The sequence below is a fragment of the Podospora pseudocomata genome, chromosome 5, assembly GCF_035222375.1.
Source record: "Podospora pseudocomata strain CBS 415.72m chromosome 5, whole genome shotgun sequence".
Classification (NCBI taxonomy): Eukaryota; Fungi; Ascomycota; class Sordariomycetes; order Sordariales; family Podosporaceae; genus Podospora; species Podospora pseudocomata.
The window spans coordinates 1261568-1278855 of NC_085889.1; the positions used below are offsets into that span (position 1 = coordinate 1261568).

Here is a 17288-nt window from a genome sequence, read left to right on the forward strand (position 1 = left end):
TCTCTTTTGCCATTTCTCTCTCTCTCTTTTTTTCTTCCTTTTTTTCCAGAAAAGCAACCTTCTCACTGCAAGGTGACATCGGCCATTTTTCCTCCTCAACTGAGGCTGTCCAAGACTCAAAACACAAATGTCGCAGCTTTCAGTCTTTCAACCTTCGAAGACCTGTGAAAATGCGACCTCTTGGCACCTGCTCGTCGCTCTCAGGGACTCTTTCACCACCAGCAGAGAGCAACGCCAGATAGAAACTTGGTTCAAGCGAGCTCTGTCCCCGCAAGTCAGCCACAGTAAAGTTCACCATCTCGACTCCTATTGGCGAAATGCTTTGAGCCCTCGGGAGCCTCGAGCCTGAGAAGCGACTCTACTGTCGGTAAGCACCTGTGCCATGGATGGCACCGACATTTATGTTACCTTGGGTGGATAGGGGCTACTTTGTTTGGTTGGGCCAAGACAAATGGATCCATGTTTTGTTAGAGCTATGATGACTGCAATTTTTGGGAGTATTGTTCTCCAGTTTCTTCAAGCCATCCAACACACCTTATCGACATGAGCGCCTAATGTATACTTGAAGAATCAGAATGGCGCAACATTACGAACAGGTTTAGTCCCCGTTGGACCACAACGAGCAGGGCTTCAGACCACTCGCCTACGACAGCTTCAAATTAGGGAACTCAACACCAGACAGTCAGCAATAGCAAGTCCTCCACCAAAGCGGGTCAACATTACCATCAAAACAAGGAGATCAGGCCGGCGCACGCCTGGCTAACAATAGCCCGAACCCACAAGTGACTCCGTTCTCTGAGAAGGACGTTCCGGATGATGGCTATAGAACTGAACTACTTGACGACAAAGGCATCCGGGTTGTTAGGAGACCATGGTGCCACTCTCTGTTGACATGGCGGGCCTTTTTCACAGTGGCAGTCCATCTAATACCTGCCACTCCTACGAGCTTTCTGGTACTTCTCAACTTCAAGCCAGCATTCTGGTTCGGCTATGATCTCAGTTCGGGATCTGCTCCCCACCTCTTCTCTGCATGCTTCAGCTGGCATCAAAGTTCCACGAACTGTTGGTCGTCGCCTCAATTGCGGCCATTACCCACACAGCGTTTACACGAAGACTCAACAAATCAGGGATCCCACGCGGTCTCGCCATCGATAGTTACCGTGTGGGCGACATCGCATACACCTTCAGTTCGCCATTAAAAAAAGCCTAGTTGACCAAGTCCAGCTGTTTTCTGGCTCTGCTGCTACTTTTTAAGACGATTCTAGCTATGCTGACTGGTCCTGCCTCCGCCATTCTCCTTGTCCCCATTAAGGACTAGTTCTCCTCCCCAAAACTTTTGGTAATGTTCAAGGCCCAGTATCATCCGATCGTCCCGGCGATGGAACCTGGCCATCTGTCATAGGTGGTCTGGAGACTACTCCATTTCTTTACAATTGCCAAGATGACAACTGGGCCATGGCTTATTGGTGCCCAAGCGCGGGCCATCAAGAACTCTGAAGCTGGGTGAGAAACTGGCAGCACATGGGTTTATCAGACATCATTGCTGTCGTCAACCTGGTTGATTTGACTCGTGGTCAAGTCAAGATCAACACGCTCTGAGATTCGGACCTTTACCTCAACAACACCTACAACTCGACAGTTGCCACGACAGTCTCAATGCCAACACTGCGAACCATCACCCGTTTTCTCAACTACATCAACGCCGTATCGATCGCGGCACAGGAAGAACCCGCCTTCACGACATCGGGGCTATCTCACACGCGGAAGATTTCAGGATACAAACATCACCTGAGGCAACAGACCTACTCCAGCCCTTTGTCCAAATTTACCAGGTACTGCGTCAGGGCAAACGCGACGAACTCTCCGAGAACAAAACACTCATATTCAACAACCACCCCAAAGCCATCCAATGCTTCGATGATCAAGACTGCAAAGCAACGCTGGTGGCAGCTCAAAATTCAAGACACCCCTCCCTCAGCAAGGCAATGTCTCTGTCAAGATTCAGGCACCTAACATCACCAAAAAAGAGACACACCCAGTCCCTGTCTCTGTTAGGTAGCCTTCCACCTTACTTCAACCAAACCGAAAATAAAGTCAAGCAAGCTGTTCTCGCGTGCACAGTGATGACTCATTGGGTGCCCGCCTCCCCGGTTAGAGTCTCCCTCAACGAGAGCGAGTTCATCGAGGAGTTACGTCAATACAACAGCCCTGATAATGTTGTGGAGGGCACAGCAAAGATGATCCAGATCACGGCTGGGTGGTTGCCTTTTCTTAATAGGGTGATGGGAGCCGAGATGGAGAGCCCGCACAAGACTGGCAGGACACATACGCGTACTGATAAGCTAGTTAATTTAGGGATGAAGAATACTCCTTTGGGGATGGGTCTGGGGCGGGGAATTCCGGGCCGGGGTTGGATTTTGACAAGATGGGGGATTTTGAACCAACTGAAGACTTTGAACTGTTCAGCAGCAGGGCACTTTTTGAGAAGGTTTTCAGCGGGGTGTCTGGGGATGGGCTTGCGAGGATGCAGTCACATGGGCATAGCCAATTGACGATTGCGTCAAACGAGACAGCGACTGTCATGACACATTTGGATGTGCAATCTGGTCCTTTGGCGGGGAATATGGTTGTTGATTGGTCTAGTGGCAGGGGCGTCACGAGATTGGGGGAACATATGGAGTTTTATGGGAGTGCTGATTTCATCTGGGAGCGGGTGGAGAGTTATGTCAACTTTCCTCTTGAGGCCCAGAAGTATGAGTATGGGTTCGGGAAGCCAACGGAGGGTATGAAATTCGCTTTGGGGTGATGCTGACTTAGTTGGATGTTCTGTTGGTGTATGTTGGGTTCGTCCTTTCCCGTTTTTGCTTGGAAGAGGGAGTGGCAGGGAGATCAATGTCACTTGGCGAGACTTGCATGATTTGCTGACTCTGGCTTGGAAGTCGGAGACGTATGTTACTGTGGCGGGGAAGCCGGGGGATATGAGAAAAAGGGGGTGTTCCCACTGCAGAGACTGCAGAGGAGTGTGTTGTGAGGGAGAGTTTGAGCTGGTGGATCGGAGAAGGACTGGGAAGGAGATACTGAGACAGGAATACTTCTTAATCTCGGGTCTCATAGACAAATACCGTGGGTAGAAAGCATCAATATCAAAAGTAATCCAGGTGACTGTTAGTAACATGTAAACTCGTTGTGCTCAGCCCCCGTCAAGATGGTGTTGGCAAAGCTGCCCTTTCTGCAGAAGTCTCAGACGATCCCATGAGGTGTCATATATCAAGATCGAAGACAACTTCGGATACCTAGGTAATTTTCTCTTGGACTGTTGGCACCAACGACACCGCTACCCAAAAAGCTCGTCCTTCCAACCCCATGTCTCTCAGGACAAGGCCAAGTGAAGACACCGACATTCATCACATGGACACTGTCCCGCAACATCCGACATGGCAACATCCGTCTGGATCACATCCAGTAGATCAAAGGCAGCCAATTGCGCTGATCTCGTTACCTAATTGGGTCCTGCTCAAGGTAGATTGCTTCCCAACAGGGCCATGTTTGACCGCAACTTCACCAAAAGCAACGCCTGGAATCAATATTGGCAAAGAAGGCTGGCTCGACAACCCTCCAAAAGTAGATGTAGATGGTGTGAGCTCTTTATGCATTCTTACCACCTTATTGTTGTTCAGTCAACTCTTGGTGGCGCTATAATTGACAAAAGGTTTAGAAGTTCCACGCCTGAGGTCATGCTGTACAACCCAGGGGAGTCTTAGAATGATTGTGTGTTGTGGTCGAACCTTTGCTGTGCCACGCAGAGTTGTGGACGCTTACTGTGGTCTCAACACATTGAACTCGATTGGCTGGGTCATGCCGGATTTAGTATGTGGCTTCATGAGATCCATCACCTGTGTCCATACCGGTAACCACCCGGCAATCGCGATCCGAAACATGTGGCGTTGTATTCTCCCTTGGCATACGGCTTCCAAGCATACAGAAAGGGATCAATAGATCGATCTTGATGCCGACCTCCGATCCTCTTCACCATGGGCTTTTGGGTACCATCGGCGCTTGCCCAGCTTGTGCAGGAGAAGCAATGAACCTCTACGGCTGTGCTAGCACACAAGAGGGATAGCTGCGCGGATCAAGCTTCGCGGAAGGAAGGCAAGCGGGGAGGCCACCGGCCCTTCCCGGCCACCATCGGAGTTATTGATATTGACCTACCAGTTCACCATGTTGAATAGAGCTTAGCTCTGGGTGATTGAACCCTTTGATTTCTGGGGTACCCTGTCTCGGCTGTCAAAGATCTGCTGGCGGTGGATGGTACTGCCGATCACTGCTGGGCATGACGACCTGGTGCTGGCACAGCTGACTCGGGAACTCTGTGTTTGGGCTAGCGCCATCTCGCAAGCTATTTTAGCCTCAAGATCTGCGATGTCAACTGTGGGAAGGGATCGTTCCACTGCAGATGCCACATCGCGTTTTTTCTGAAGAAGCGGGATTGGCACTATTGGGTATTGGGGCTTGATTTGTCTATCCACTCGCGGCCCTGCGATCTCTTGCCGAGTCGGCCCTGTTACGGGTATGCCAGTTCATCAGAAAATCATCTGAGCTTATACCAACGTCGGCGAGTTGCTGGAATGGATGCTCTTGCCCGGTAACCTGGAAGCATGACTCCAGGCATGAAAATTGGACCCCAACCAAAGGCACCATGTTTCAACTGTTTGGATTGCCCGGGCGCGGTATTTGAGCCGGCCTGTGTCTTAATTTCAGCAGAAATGGGAAGTGAATTCGATTGCCAGGCAAGACACTGCAATGGCTGCAGAGGAGAGACTGGGAGGGTGAGAAGCCATGATCGCCGCAGGAGGTATGCTTTCGTGAACAGTCACGGTTTGTGACGTTGTAAAAATTGAAGGCTTTGCGTTGCCAAACGCGGCGACATGAGGTTGCCTGTAAGTGGTTCACAGATTCTGACTCGGCTTAGGAGGATCTAGGGGTTCCACAGCGATCTCAATGGGCCTCGCTCACCGCGATGCTATGGCATCTGAATCATTGTCATCTCAACAGAGTAACCCGTCTGAGTCTAGCTCAAGATCCTCGGCATTCCTCCCATGTGCCTCCATTGAAAACCCTGTCCGTGACTCATGCCAGGACCACCCTGTTGCTGATCGTCGCGAAGCTTGGCTTGAGGATCACTGGATAGAGCTCTGCGCGGCAACTGCGCTTTCCATGTTTTCCACGACAGAGCCTCGCTGAAAGTCGGTGACTTGGTGACAGATGGACGCGAGATTGGTCTATAAGAGGCCCTCTCATCCTCCAGCTTTATCCAGACATCTTCTCCGTCACTCATCACAGCTCTTCATCCAACAGCCCACCCACACTCAACCACTTAACCCAACACCTTTCCAGCCTTCATAAGCTCACTGCACAACCGCCAAAATGGTCTCTTTCCGCAACATCATCGCTGGCACTATTGCCCTTGCTGCCCCCGCCATGGCTGCTCTCACCTCCACCCAGATTGCCGATACGCTCCAAACCTTGACAGCCAAGTCCCAGGCTCTCCAGGCTCCCGCTCAGCAGATCACCATCCTCAACGGCCCTCTCATCGTCGTTGGCCTTGGCCCTTTCCCTGTTTGTCCCCTTACATGCCTACCCTCCAAGTGAAAGGCTATTAATTCCTCCGCCAGCAAATCATCCAAGGTTTCACTGAGATCATCACTATCACCACTGCCGCCGTCCCTCAGATTGTTGCCACCCCTAGATTCGAGCTCGACGCCGACCGGAAGACCGTCGCCGACGCCTTCCGCGAGTTTGTCCGCGTCCACCAGGTGCTTCTCAACATCTTGATCGGAAAGGCTGGCCTCTTCCAGACCGTCCCCATCATTGGACAGCCCGTTGCCGCCGTCCTTCGCCAGCTCGAGTCTGTTGTTGATGTGAGCCTTTTCTACCACTAAGCATGACTGAACTTGAACGCTGACCAGACAGTCTGCTGCTTTTGCCCTCATCGATGTCGTCGCTGGCACCAACGGTGTCCCCGAGCAGGCCAACTCTCTCGGCAACACCATTGAAATTGCCATCAAGAGCTACGAGGGTCTCCAGGTTACCAAGCGTGAGAATGTCATTCCCGCTGCTGCCATCAAGGCCGCCCCCATCGGTCGCCGCGCTCAGATGATCGCTGCCTAAGTTGCTGGATGGCGGGCTTTGGTCTAGAGAGAAGATACGAATAATGCTGGACACGATGCTATGGAGGATAATGGGATGGGGGAAAAGTTGTGAGTTGGACAAGCGGTACCTAGTTAGCGCTGAATTTACATGCTTTGCTTTTGCTTTCACTTACATTACATTTCTGCGCCCTTTGTAACAAGTTGTCAATCGTGTCTTTACAGGCTCTGGCTGCCGCTATTGGCTAGCTGCTGCATCATCACAACTGTTTAAAGAAGGAAGGCGATGTGACTCTGTCAATAAGCAATTCAGGGGTTCAGGGGCTGTCATGGTGACAAAGAAGATGGTCTGTGCACACCCACTGCGGATTTGTCGGATTTTCAACTCTGGAACATACTACATACATACGTCAAAGAAGTGGGATGAAGAGACAATAATTTCGCTGATTTGGCCATGTGCTGAAACCCACAAGCCCGACAATCTGGTCCGAGTTGTTGATCAGCCCGTGTAATTGGCTGCCGGGTAACACCGGTGATGTCACAAACCTGGCTGCTGGGTCAAGGCTTGGCAATTTGGGGCACAGGCACAGTTGCATCATAGCTGTCGATCAGCAACATAAAATAACCAGCGACCCTCTCCATCAGTGAGACAATGTTTTCATCCACATACTATACATAGCATCGTTATACCGGCTACCATGAAGCCATTCCCAGAAGCTCCCGGGGGGCACACCCCTAAGACCTTCCCCTTCAACCTCCTCCGATGGCGATTCCTCCCCATCTTCCTCGGCCTAAGCTACATCCTCTACTGCAAACTCACCTCCCAACCCATCTTCGCCCATCCACTCCCCCAACACACTGGCCCCTACGCCGTTGGCGCAATCGATATCGAATCCCCCGTTATGCCCGTGCGCACCATTGACACAGCACGATTCAAGGCAACTTCCACCCCCGCCTTCGACCTCCAAACCGTCCTCTTCACCGTTTACTACCCCACCACCTACGCCGCCGCCAAAGCCTCAACCGTCAAACGCCACCCTTGGATCCCACGACCACTTTACCTCCGTGCTCAGGGTTACGCCAAGGCGGCGCACATCAGCAACTGGCTTGTCAATAAAATCTTTGAGATTGCACTCAAGACGCTGGCCGGGAGCATCACCATCCCCGCTGCGGTTGACGCCCCGCTAAGCGACACCGCGACAAGATACTCCCAGTTTGCGACTTCATGGGACAAGGCAGAGACACAGGAGCAGGTGCTGGAGAATGCACAGGTGGGAGGTCACCCGGTTATCATCTTTTCTCATGGGACTGTATCCAGTAGGACGGATTACTCTCATTATGCTGGGGAGCTCGCGGCGAGGGGGTACGTGGTTGTTATGCTTGAGCATCGAGATGGGTCTTGCCCGGGGAGTATGATCAAGCGGAAGGGACTGCCGAAGGAGAAGAGGCTCATTTTCGATGAGAGTGAGGTTGAGACTGCTGATGGGAGGGAGATCAGCGTGGAGGACTTCCACAAGGCGCAGCTCAGCTTTCGGGAGGCGGAGATTGAAGAGGCGGTTAGGGTTATGAAGTTGATTAATATGGGGCGAGGCGCGGATGTGTATGAGTTGAACCCCAGAGGCGAGGGGGTGGATCTTGTTAACTGGGCCGGGCGGTTGAACACAGATGAGATGATCGTTGCCGGACATAGTTATGGAGCGACTGGGGCCATGCAAGCTTTACGTGGAGGGCCGACGCCAATGAGGCCGTTCAAGGGCGCTATCATCCTTGACCCTGGGAAGCAAAGCGGTCCGTTGAACAGAGATATCAACGTCCCCATGCTTGTGGTGCACAGCAATTCTTGGAGCAGCAAGACGAGCATCTTTTATGGAAGGGCGCACTTTGACACGGTGAAGGAGATCGTGGAGGAGAATAATGAGAGGGGGAATCCGACCTGGTTTATGACTTCTCTGGGCACCTCGCATCCCAGTGTGACGGACGCGCCGTTATTGGAGCCTTGGATTCTGAGCTTCACGACTGGGGCAACAATTGATGTTTATCAGGGGTTGAGACAGTATGTACATGTTGCGGAGGACTTCTTGGCGTTTTTGGGTGATGGAAAGGCAAGGGGGTTGCTGGCTGAGAGGGCTGAGTTTCCTCAGTACGACGCTGGTTCTGGGTTGGGGATGTGGCAGCCTGGTCAGGGTGATAACCAGCAGGCTTGGGAGGAGAAGGGGGAGTGGTGGGATTGGAGGAGTTACTGGCAGATTCATGTGTCTCCTGCGGGAAATGGTGACAAGAACTGAGGCAGTAGTGATCTGTCTTGACTGTTAAATCATTGTTTTCAGCAGGAGAGTTATCGGTGTCAGGCATGTCCATGATTAATGAATAAATTACGACAAGACTTTTCACACCTCTGGATTACACCATGATATTTCTCGCCTCTACCGGCACTCAGCTGCTCGCAGCAATATCTATTCAGCGGTTGTAATATGTCATGTGCCCAACAGTCCAACCCCACCACGGGTGGAAGGGACTCACTACACCCTCAACAAGACAGTAATTCTCTTCTGGCTGTTGCTTGATGTTGTTCCATGGAGGCCTTGAATTTCAATCTGGATAAAAGCTACATATCTTGCCCAGGAGGTCCGGTTCACGGTACCCCGAAACCTCGACAACACACATCATGCTCAACAGATTTCCAATGCTAATCCCAGAAGGCTATGCTTCAGATCCCCCGCGTAGACTGGTCTCTTGGCTTTCGACTTCCCTTCATCATCCTTCACATCCCAAATGCGCTTCCAACGATAGGCAGGCTCCATAGTCTTTGCTTGACGTCCGATGGTCCCATAGGTGCTTGTTCCAGGTTATGCATTGTTGATTGATAGATTTCCCTCTCGAGCATATGAAATCCCCCGCTCTGCTCATCGAGCACATGGTGAATATCTGGCGCCGAGATGGTGATGAATCCGAGGAATGTTCCGGGTTAATTGCTGGGCTGCGTCTCTCCATACGGCGAGATTGCTTGTTGGTGCACACGAAGTGCAAAATAACAGGGTGTGGGCATCTTGTTATACCAGTATCTTTGAACATGGCTAATGTTTCCGTAATAGAGCGGAGGTTGAGCATGCTTTCCCAGATATTCAGATATAAATAACTACCGGCTTACCTTTGATATGTCGATGATTGCCACACGTCAACGAACCAACCACCGTGAACACGGCCAACAACACCGTCGATGCCACTGAAAGAAGGGGTAACTGCACGCTGTGAACCAGTAGTCAAAGTGAGGTAGACGATCACAGGCTTCGCGGTTATTAAGAAGATGATATTGGCCAACCTGAGATATTGAGGAACTTGGCAGCGGCTTGAGGCCACTGGGCACGGACCACCTGACGATGGATAAATACGCGTCTCTGAGATCTGTCTGTATTCCTAGACCTTCTTCATCCTCATCACGCTCTTCGAGGCCATTGAAGATCATTAGCCTGAATTCAACCATGAGTTCCAAGCCCTGATAATACAGCCCTTGTCACAATGATCGTTAAAATGACTTTTTGCCTTCGTCATGTCACTTCATTGATGATTCAGTCTCAGTCATCCAAGGCATCTCCTGAGTGCTAACCCTGCAGTTCCATGTCTGTATCATGAGGGCTGCCATTAAACTTGAATATTTTCCGAACTCACTAACCTCGTTATCTTCGATACCTATGGAGTCACGGAGTAATATTGACTTTGGATTATCGAGATCGCCATTCATACCACGCTCCAAATGGCGCTGTGATACATGTATTTGCCTAGGGTTGGTATCTTGTTGTTACCGGCTTGAATAAATACAATGATGATACCATAACCTCCTCTAACTACCAACGAATTACGTCCATCCTCGATTCAAATCCCAAGGTATTCCACATTCCCAAAGTTAAAACTCCACCATCCTCACAACGGATCCTCCCTCTTCACCCCTTGAACTAAAAACCAAGATATCCCCCCACCCCCATCATACGGCGTCCTCACCCAAGCCGTCACATAGTTATATATCTTATCCCCCTCATCTTTATCATGATACCCATTCACCTCCGCCACCGCCGCCCAAGACCACACCTCATCAAGCGAACTGGTCGCCAGTCTGTCCTCCTGATCCGAGTACATCCTTATCTCCCCGGCCCATCTGTACGCCTGGTTTATAATCGGTCAGACGCGTTTACACACCAGGGAGGGGTGAACGTCGTTGGCGAACTTGTCCCATTTGTCAGGGACAAAATCACCGGGGCCGTAGATTCTGGAGAGGTGCTTGAGGATGTGCTCGTGCTCAAGGACGAAGCCTTGCTCGATGAGGCGGTGGAAGCTTGTTGCGCGGATGATGATGAAGCCGAGGAAGCCGGTGGCTGCGGGGCGGGCGTAGTTGCGGTGGAGGCGGATGATGAATTTGGCTGGGAATTCGGTGCGGCCTGGGAGGGCACAGATGTCGGTTCAGGGCCGGAGTTTTTCCTGGACACGGTCGGAGAAGATTGAAGAGGGGGAGGAGGCGAAGTCGGGGTTGTTCATGGTTGTTGAGATAGGGTAGAAGGGTTGTGGGTGTTGCTGAGATGGGATGCTTCTGATTACTTGTTAAGTCAAGATAGGTAGCCTGTGTCCCTGCTGCAGTGAAAGGTAGGTACCAATGGGCTACGTACCTCTGGAGTGTTTATAAGAGATGAGAGCTTGACCCGTTGAAAGTGACTGATCTAACTTAGCATGTTCTGTGAGCGATCCATCTCACCCGTCTGTGTGGGTCTAGTTAAAGGTGGACCTGAGGAGCACCACACTGGTTGCTTGGCACAGGAATGTCAAAAGATCGATTCAGACGTCCTGTGTCTTGTACCGTGGTAGTAATTGGGCTTAGCTTATGATGGACAAATAGAGCTTGGATCAATACCTTTATTGCTAAGACTATATCTATAGAGAGCTTAGATGATGTTCTTAGAAAGTGTAAAGATGCGACCCTACCTCACCTGACTCACCTTTCTGACTTTAGCCCTGGTAACAGTGGCGAAGACCTTGGCCTACGGCTTTCCCCTGATACAATTAACATTTCAAGATACCCTTATTTAAGGATATTATGTGTGGGAGATCTCAGGACTCGGCTTCCGGCCTTATGGTCTTTATTCTGGGACACCATAGATCTTAAATATTGGTTGGATTTCCATGCTCTTTATCGCTTACCTTTCTTTTATATCTGGCAGTTAATTTATACCTGTAGTGTGGGTTGCTCCCGTGGGACGGGGCAGGCAGACCTATTCCCATCACTTTTGCTCTGACCCACTCGCACTGGTTGGTGTGAGGTGTGAGTGTAGGTTGGCTTGCCAGCTCGCTCTACCAGGTTACCCCAAATACATCGTCAGTTACTACACACTTCTTTTGCTCTGGGCTCACCACAATACCTGTCATCTTTCGGTTACCTAGGTTTGCTTCCACAGAAAGCTTAGGTAGGTAAATAACGTTATTGGAAGGTTTAAATAACGTTGTATGAAAGTTGAAATATGGTCTTTAGAAAGCTTAGTTATAGTCTTTAGAAAGCTTGGATAGAGACTTTAAAAAGCTTAGATAAAGTCTTTAAAAAGGTTTAAATAATATCTATGGAGGGCTGAAGTATCATATATTGGAAGCTAAGACAATATGTAGAACTTCCCCTGGTAGTCAGACCCACACTCTGGATTGCTCTTGATTAAAGCTTTTGTTGGTATTTCACACAGTCTTTAAGGCTTCCAGGTTTCTTTTCCTGTTGCCTAGATTTTCTCACATCGTCATCAGTTTTCACCTAATTTCTGCTTCACTTTTGCCACCGGTGGCCGTCCCACAATCAGTGATACTCCTCCGACTCCATCAACTGCTCAACCAGGACTCTGATGACAGTCTCCGTGACCGCAACATGCGTCTTGATATCATCGGAAGTAGCCCTGACGGGATGTGTAGGAAGCCAGCGCGGAGTGGCTCACGCCGGCACAGACACATCGCCAGCGACGAGTATAGCTCTGACTCGCAAAAGGACGACCCCGCGTCGTCTGGCCGCCCAGATGATGGTTCTGTGAGGAGTTATCTTGGTTGATGGATCACTGGAAACCGCCGCAATTGGACATTACCGCCCCCACCGCCCGTGAGTTCCCTTCCAACGGCTCGCCAGGCGGTATGCTTCCAATCTCGCGCCATCCTATCTCATCGCCCACCTCACCTGACGATGCCTAGACTTCAATCTTATCTCATGGAAAAAAGCGGCAAATATTCCCCTAATACGGCCACGCAAGCACAGCCCTTCCCCCGCCTTACTCATATGCGACTTGTGGTTTCCAGAGTTCTGCGTACCGGCCACTGTGCTTCTCTTCACCACATTTCCCATCGCACTGTTACTCGAGGAGCGTATCAAGCCGTGTATGCCGCATCGCGTATCTTCGGTATGTTCCTTTCTTATGATTCCCTTCTCCCTTCCGCTCGCACTCTGGAATCATTCGCATACCAACCGACATTACCGACTACAGTTCAGCCCATCCCACATCATGGACAGCCTCCCATCTCGACTTGATTCTCTGCGTCCAAAGACTGTGGAGCTGATGCGCATTCGTGACACGCCTGGCCTCTCACTCGGTGCCATGCACCAGGGCACCCAAGTGTGCTTCGCCAGCTACGGCTACCGCGATGTTGAGTAACAATTGTTTCCAAACGACGAGACGATTCTTCCCGTTTGCTCTCTGACCAAGGCTGTTACCTCTGCGGACCTGGGAATCGTGGTCGATAAAAAGAAAGCGAGATGGAACACGCTGGTCAAGGACGCCCTGCCTTCGCCGGACATCTAAGACGAAACCCATCAGAACCAGATGACCATCGCCGATCTTCTCTGCCACCGATCGGCCATGACTTGGGGTGACAATATGCTCATCGGCACTGACAGCAACATCCTCGTCAGCAGCGCAGGCTCGATGAAATAACTCAACAGTTAGACACGACTTCTGCCATTCCGCGGCCAGTTTGCCTACAACAATCTAGCGTAAGAGCTCGCTGACAAAGTTATCGAGTCTCTCAGCAAAAAGTCGTTCTTCGACTTCATCCAGAGTCGCATCTTTGACCCGTTGGGCATGACACGCACCTACCTCAAAACACCCCCATCTGACCTCGACAATGTCGAAAGTGCTACAATGCTCTGGGCGACGAGACCTCCGCACCCATCACCTGTGTCAGATGGGGAGACGACTGGCTCGGCGGTCTCCATGCGGGCATGCGGTCTTGTGTTAACGACCTGATGAAGCTGTGCAAAGCGTTCATCAAAGCATTCGACCAACAGATTTCCACCGGAGAGACATCTACCGAAGGACTACCGCGGAAGCAGGTCGCGAATCTGATGTCAGCAAAGATCTTCATGGACCAGCCATCAAGAAATGAGGCGTCATATGGCTTTGGCTGGGCCCACGTTCAGCCTCCCGGAAGAATGGGTCAGATTGGCATCAATCCCCATTTGATGCCCGAGGGGATGCCCGTTGTCGGCAAAGGAGTACCGTCCCGTTTGGTTATTTTCCACCAAGGAAGCATGCCTGGCGCATTGGCTCTCAACATGCTTGTTCCTGACACGGAAAGCACCATCGTCATCAAACCCAACGCACTGGCTTCAACGACGTCTCTGAATGGGTTGGGCAGCTGCTTCTGGAGGAGTTTCTCGAGGTTCCGACCCACAAACGCAACGACTACATCGCGGTAGCCAAGATTTCAGCAGCTATAAATCTCCGGTGGTACCCTGATCTCGTTGAGGAGCTTGAGCGAACACGGATGATCGGGCCATTGTCGCGGAATCTGAGTGCTTATGCCGGGACGTACTGGGGTAAGTTTATATCGTCAAGGCTGTTGTTACCGTGGAGGAAGCCCATCTCTACTGGGCCCTTCAGGGCCTCAAGACCGAGAAATTTTGACTCACTCACTATGAGGATGACGTATTCACTTGGCTCCAGCCACGCAACGAGTTATCACGGCGTGGACGACGGGTTGGTACGGACCAAGGGCCGAGCTTCTGGAAGGTGGAGTTTAAGGTTGGGCCAGATGGCAATCCTGATCGTCTGTACTAGTTCCATGATAATTATGTTCCAGTAGACGAGTACAAGAAAGAGTAACGTGTGGCCATTGTAGCTAGGATGAAGTGCGATGAGTTTGCAAAGGAAGTTTAGGGGGAGTCTTTATATGTCGTTTGTCAGACAATATGGTTTGTCAGGCAATATCACAAGTTCGATTCCATGCTCCAAATCAACTGCTGGATCCCATCTACCTAACTACCGACCTACCTATATACCTGTACACAAGACGTGTTGTTAGGGAGAGAGTTGTTCGTAAGGGTTAGGGTTTACCGACCCGAAACTCAGCACAGTCCAGACCGTGCATCTGAGTGAACTGTAGTACCATGGCAGGTCACAGTGATCCGTGTAATTCTAGCATCGCGAAGGACAGTCGCAGCAAGGTCAACTGTGAGCCAATGGAGGAAGCGTCGAATGTTGTTTTGATGTCGGTTCGAGAGACAACACAATCGGAGATTTTTGGTTGGCCGCTGAACTTCAGCAGCCGCCCGGCCTGGTGGGGCATGCAAGTCCCCGCCAGTCGTGCGACATCGGCCTTCCGATTGGCTGGGCTCAGCGCCTACAGAATGCCGCCAATGTCTTGGGTCAAAAAATAGCAATCGAATTCCAAGAGCCTCACTCGATCGCCTTGTTTCTTTTCCCATGTTGTGCAATTGGAGCTTAGGCGCCAATAGACGCGCTTGTTTCAAGCCGAAATGAACCATCCGTTGCCATGGATCAACGTCGGATCAAGATGGCTGGCGAACAGAACGGAGACACATAAGATGTCGAGCTGCCTCGACGGGGCTCGCTGCTTGGAGCTTCTGTTCAGCAACACAAGCACAACACACACGTCTTTTCCTTGGGTTTTGTTTCCCTTTTTTCCTTTTTCTTAGGGTCTCTATTTTCCTATCTTTCCTTTGTGATTATCTACAGGTTTTCAACTTGGGTATTTCTTTGGTCTTCGGTTTTCCTTGACTGCTCGATCACCGCCAGTCACCACCAGCACATCCACATCTATTCGACATTTCTTGGCAGTTGATCTGTCCCGATATCTTCCCCAAAACTTCACGCATCCAGCCGTGAAGTAACGAAACCCTGTCCCACGGTCTTATTACCAGTTGCCCAACATTCCCGTGACTACTTCCTTCCCGCCTCCCCCGACGGCGCCGTTTCCAAAATCCAAGTTTCCTCTCAGAACCGCCACCAAGGAGAGACCTTCGCTTGAGCTGGTTACCGAGTTCAACAACGCCGGGCCTAACAAGATGCTGTTCCAAGCACCGCAGCTCGGCGCCTTGGGCGTCACATTTACTGTCATGAGGGCATCACAGTTTGCGTGCCTCATTTCTGTCATTGGTCTTTGTGCCAACTTCATCAACGAGATTGCCACAGCCGAGCACAGTCCCCCATCAGAGCTTGTCGGTGCTCTGATAGTGGTATGTTGTCCCATTTCTCGACCACTGCATTATATACTGACCTTAAACAGGCTGTCACAGCCATAATCTATGTGATCATCACATACATCTTGTACTACGACAACATGCTCTCGATGCTGACCACTGCTGGTCTCGACAGCCTCCTCCTCGTTGCCTCCATCGTCGTAGCTTCCTTGATTGGAAAGCCACTTTCCATGCTCAACTGCGCTGCTCTCCCATCCTCAGAATGGTCTTCCGGCCTGTTTTCGTCCGCACCTTCCCCAATCAAGTCGATCATCACCAAGACCGTTTCCTACATCAGCTTCGTTTTGCTTGACCAGACGACCTGCTACCAAATCAAGGCTGTGTGGGGATTGTGCATCACCATCTGCCTGCTCTTCGCCTTTTCCACACTGGCCTGCCTCGGCCTCTGGCAACGCATCCGTCGCGAGACCAAGAACAAGGATATTGAGGGTTAGGGGTGCGCGGGCACCTACGGAGGAGTGCGTGGTGTTGGGAAAGCATGGGAGTCGGACGTGTCTCTTGGCACAAAGTCAATGGCTTCCACCAATTCCTACTACCCAAGCTTCCCCCCTCCTCCGCTGGTGCCCATCCGCGACCGCGGAAACAGCCGTGCTCCCCCTGCGGCTTTTCTTTCTGTTGGAAATAATAACGCCCTCGGTTTGTCAATCACTCAGCCGAGATACAGCTGTGAATCGGACGCATCTTCCATCAACAGCGTTTTCAGTGGCGGCAGTCCCCCGACCAAAGGGCTGCGCCCACCGCCCAGGCTACACATGCGAGCGCCAGCCAAGACAATGCCGACGATCCCAGGGTCTCCCACTGATGAGAAGGAGGGACAATATCAGGGCCTCTCCCCCCTGGCGTCTCGGGTCCCAGTGCTTACCTTGACAATCCCGAACACACAAGCAACAGTCACGTCTCCCAGTAACGACAAAATTCCTGAAGAACACAAACGGGTCCCAACTCGCCTTCCCTGTTCTCCTTTGTCGCCTATTAGAGGCTTTATGGCTGCTCGGCGCAACCGCAGGTCCGGCGGTGTGCCCGTCCCACCTCCCATCGTGGTCCCTTAGCCGCCAGGCAGGAGCTCTCGCTTCAAGGAGCAAACGAGTCCCAGTCCGGCGCTGGAGACGGTAATTTTCAGCCCACCCCCTATTCCTAGTGCTCCCAAGAAGAGAAAGACGGTCTGGGAGGGATGGTGGGATATCGGACTGTTGGAGAGGATGAACACCATCAAGAGAAAGGCGCTCCCTAAATAGATGAACGATGAGGGACGTAATGGATGATGTAGAATGAGCCTTGGTTAGGCCGGTAATGATTCGGGATTGGAACATAATGTTTGGGTATGGGAAAACTGGGACAGGATCATCTATCTCCCTTTGGAAGGTTGAGATATAAGATATATGAAATATGCAGAAAATAATACAGATGATTATTCAACACGACATTCACGGGGACTTTGTTCGGGGTCCTGATCGTAAAACTTTTACATCTCATTGAGTGGCCTTTCTCGGAGACACAGTTGTGATTCACACCTACCTACATATCTAGGTACCTACCTAATGCTGGATCTTCCCCAGTGTGTAAGTTCCCTCTTATCTTCCAGCTCCACCACCGTCTAAACGGCCCGGCAACGTAATCTCTCAAGCAGAAGTCGC

General features: G+C 51.2%; 4 protein-coding genes across 4 annotated transcripts; all 4 read left to right on the forward strand.

Moving 5' to 3' along the window:
• The first annotated feature begins 5097 nt into the window (after window positions 1-5097).
• QC762_512810 (uncharacterized protein) lies at window positions 5098-6328 on the forward strand. The gene is made up of 3 exons (XM_062891670.1): window positions 5098-5616; window positions 5673-5918; window positions 5971-6328. The coding sequence occupies exons 1-3, from the start codon at window positions 5425-5427 to the stop codon at window positions 6166-6168; spliced, it is 636 nt and encodes a 211-aa protein (XP_062741829.1). The 5' UTR covers window positions 5098-5424; the 3' UTR covers window positions 6169-6328.
• A 516-nt stretch (window positions 6329-6844) lies between these two features.
• On the forward strand, window positions 6845-8431 carry QC762_512800 (uncharacterized protein; the record flags this gene model as incomplete). Its single annotated transcript, XM_062891669.1, has 1 exon — window positions 6845-8431. One exon carries the CDS (start codon window positions 6845-6847, stop codon window positions 8429-8431), a length of 1587 nt encoding a protein of 528 aa, XP_062741830.1.
• A 3781-nt stretch (window positions 8432-12212) lies between these two features.
• On the forward strand, window positions 12213-14315 carry QC762_0077510 (uncharacterized protein; the record flags this gene model as incomplete). The annotated part of the gene is made up of 3 exons (XM_062883850.1): window positions 12213-12291; window positions 12456-12556; window positions 12641-14315. 3 exons carry the CDS (start codon window positions 12213-12215, stop codon window positions 12806-12808), a joined length of 348 nt encoding a protein of 115 aa, XP_062741831.1. The 3' UTR covers window positions 12809-14315.
• A 527-nt stretch (window positions 14316-14842) lies between these two features.
• QC762_512780 (uncharacterized protein) lies at window positions 14843-17099 on the forward strand. The gene is made up of 2 exons (XM_062891668.1): window positions 14843-15630; window positions 15681-17099. Exons 1-2 carry the CDS (start codon window positions 15460-15462, stop codon window positions 16086-16088), a joined length of 579 nt encoding a protein of 192 aa, XP_062741832.1. The 5' UTR covers window positions 14843-15459; the 3' UTR covers window positions 16089-17099.
• Window positions 17100-17288: the final 189 nt, after the last annotated feature.

Excerpts from the sequence above, each read along its gene's own strand:
- QC762_512810 (XM_062891670.1), top strand. The coding sequence starts at position 5,425 with ATGGTCTCTTTCCGCAACATCATCGCTGGCACTATTGCCCTTGCTGCC. Across the intron at positions 5,617-5,672 it reads TTGGCCTTGGCCCTTTCCCT|CAAATCATCCAAGGTTTCAC; the intron begins GTTTGTCCCCTT and ends TTCCTCCGCCAG. Across the intron at positions 5,919-5,970 it reads AGCTCGAGTCTGTTGTTGAT|TCTGCTGCTTTTGCCCTCAT; the intron begins GTGAGCCTTTTC and ends CTGACCAGACAG.
- QC762_512780 (XM_062891668.1), top strand. The coding sequence starts at position 15,460 with ATGCTGTTCCAAGCACCGCAGCTCGGCGCCTTGGGCGTCACATTTACT. Across the intron at positions 15,631-15,680 it reads TTGTCGGTGCTCTGATAGTG|GCTGTCACAGCCATAATCTA; the intron begins GTATGTTGTCCC and ends GACCTTAAACAG.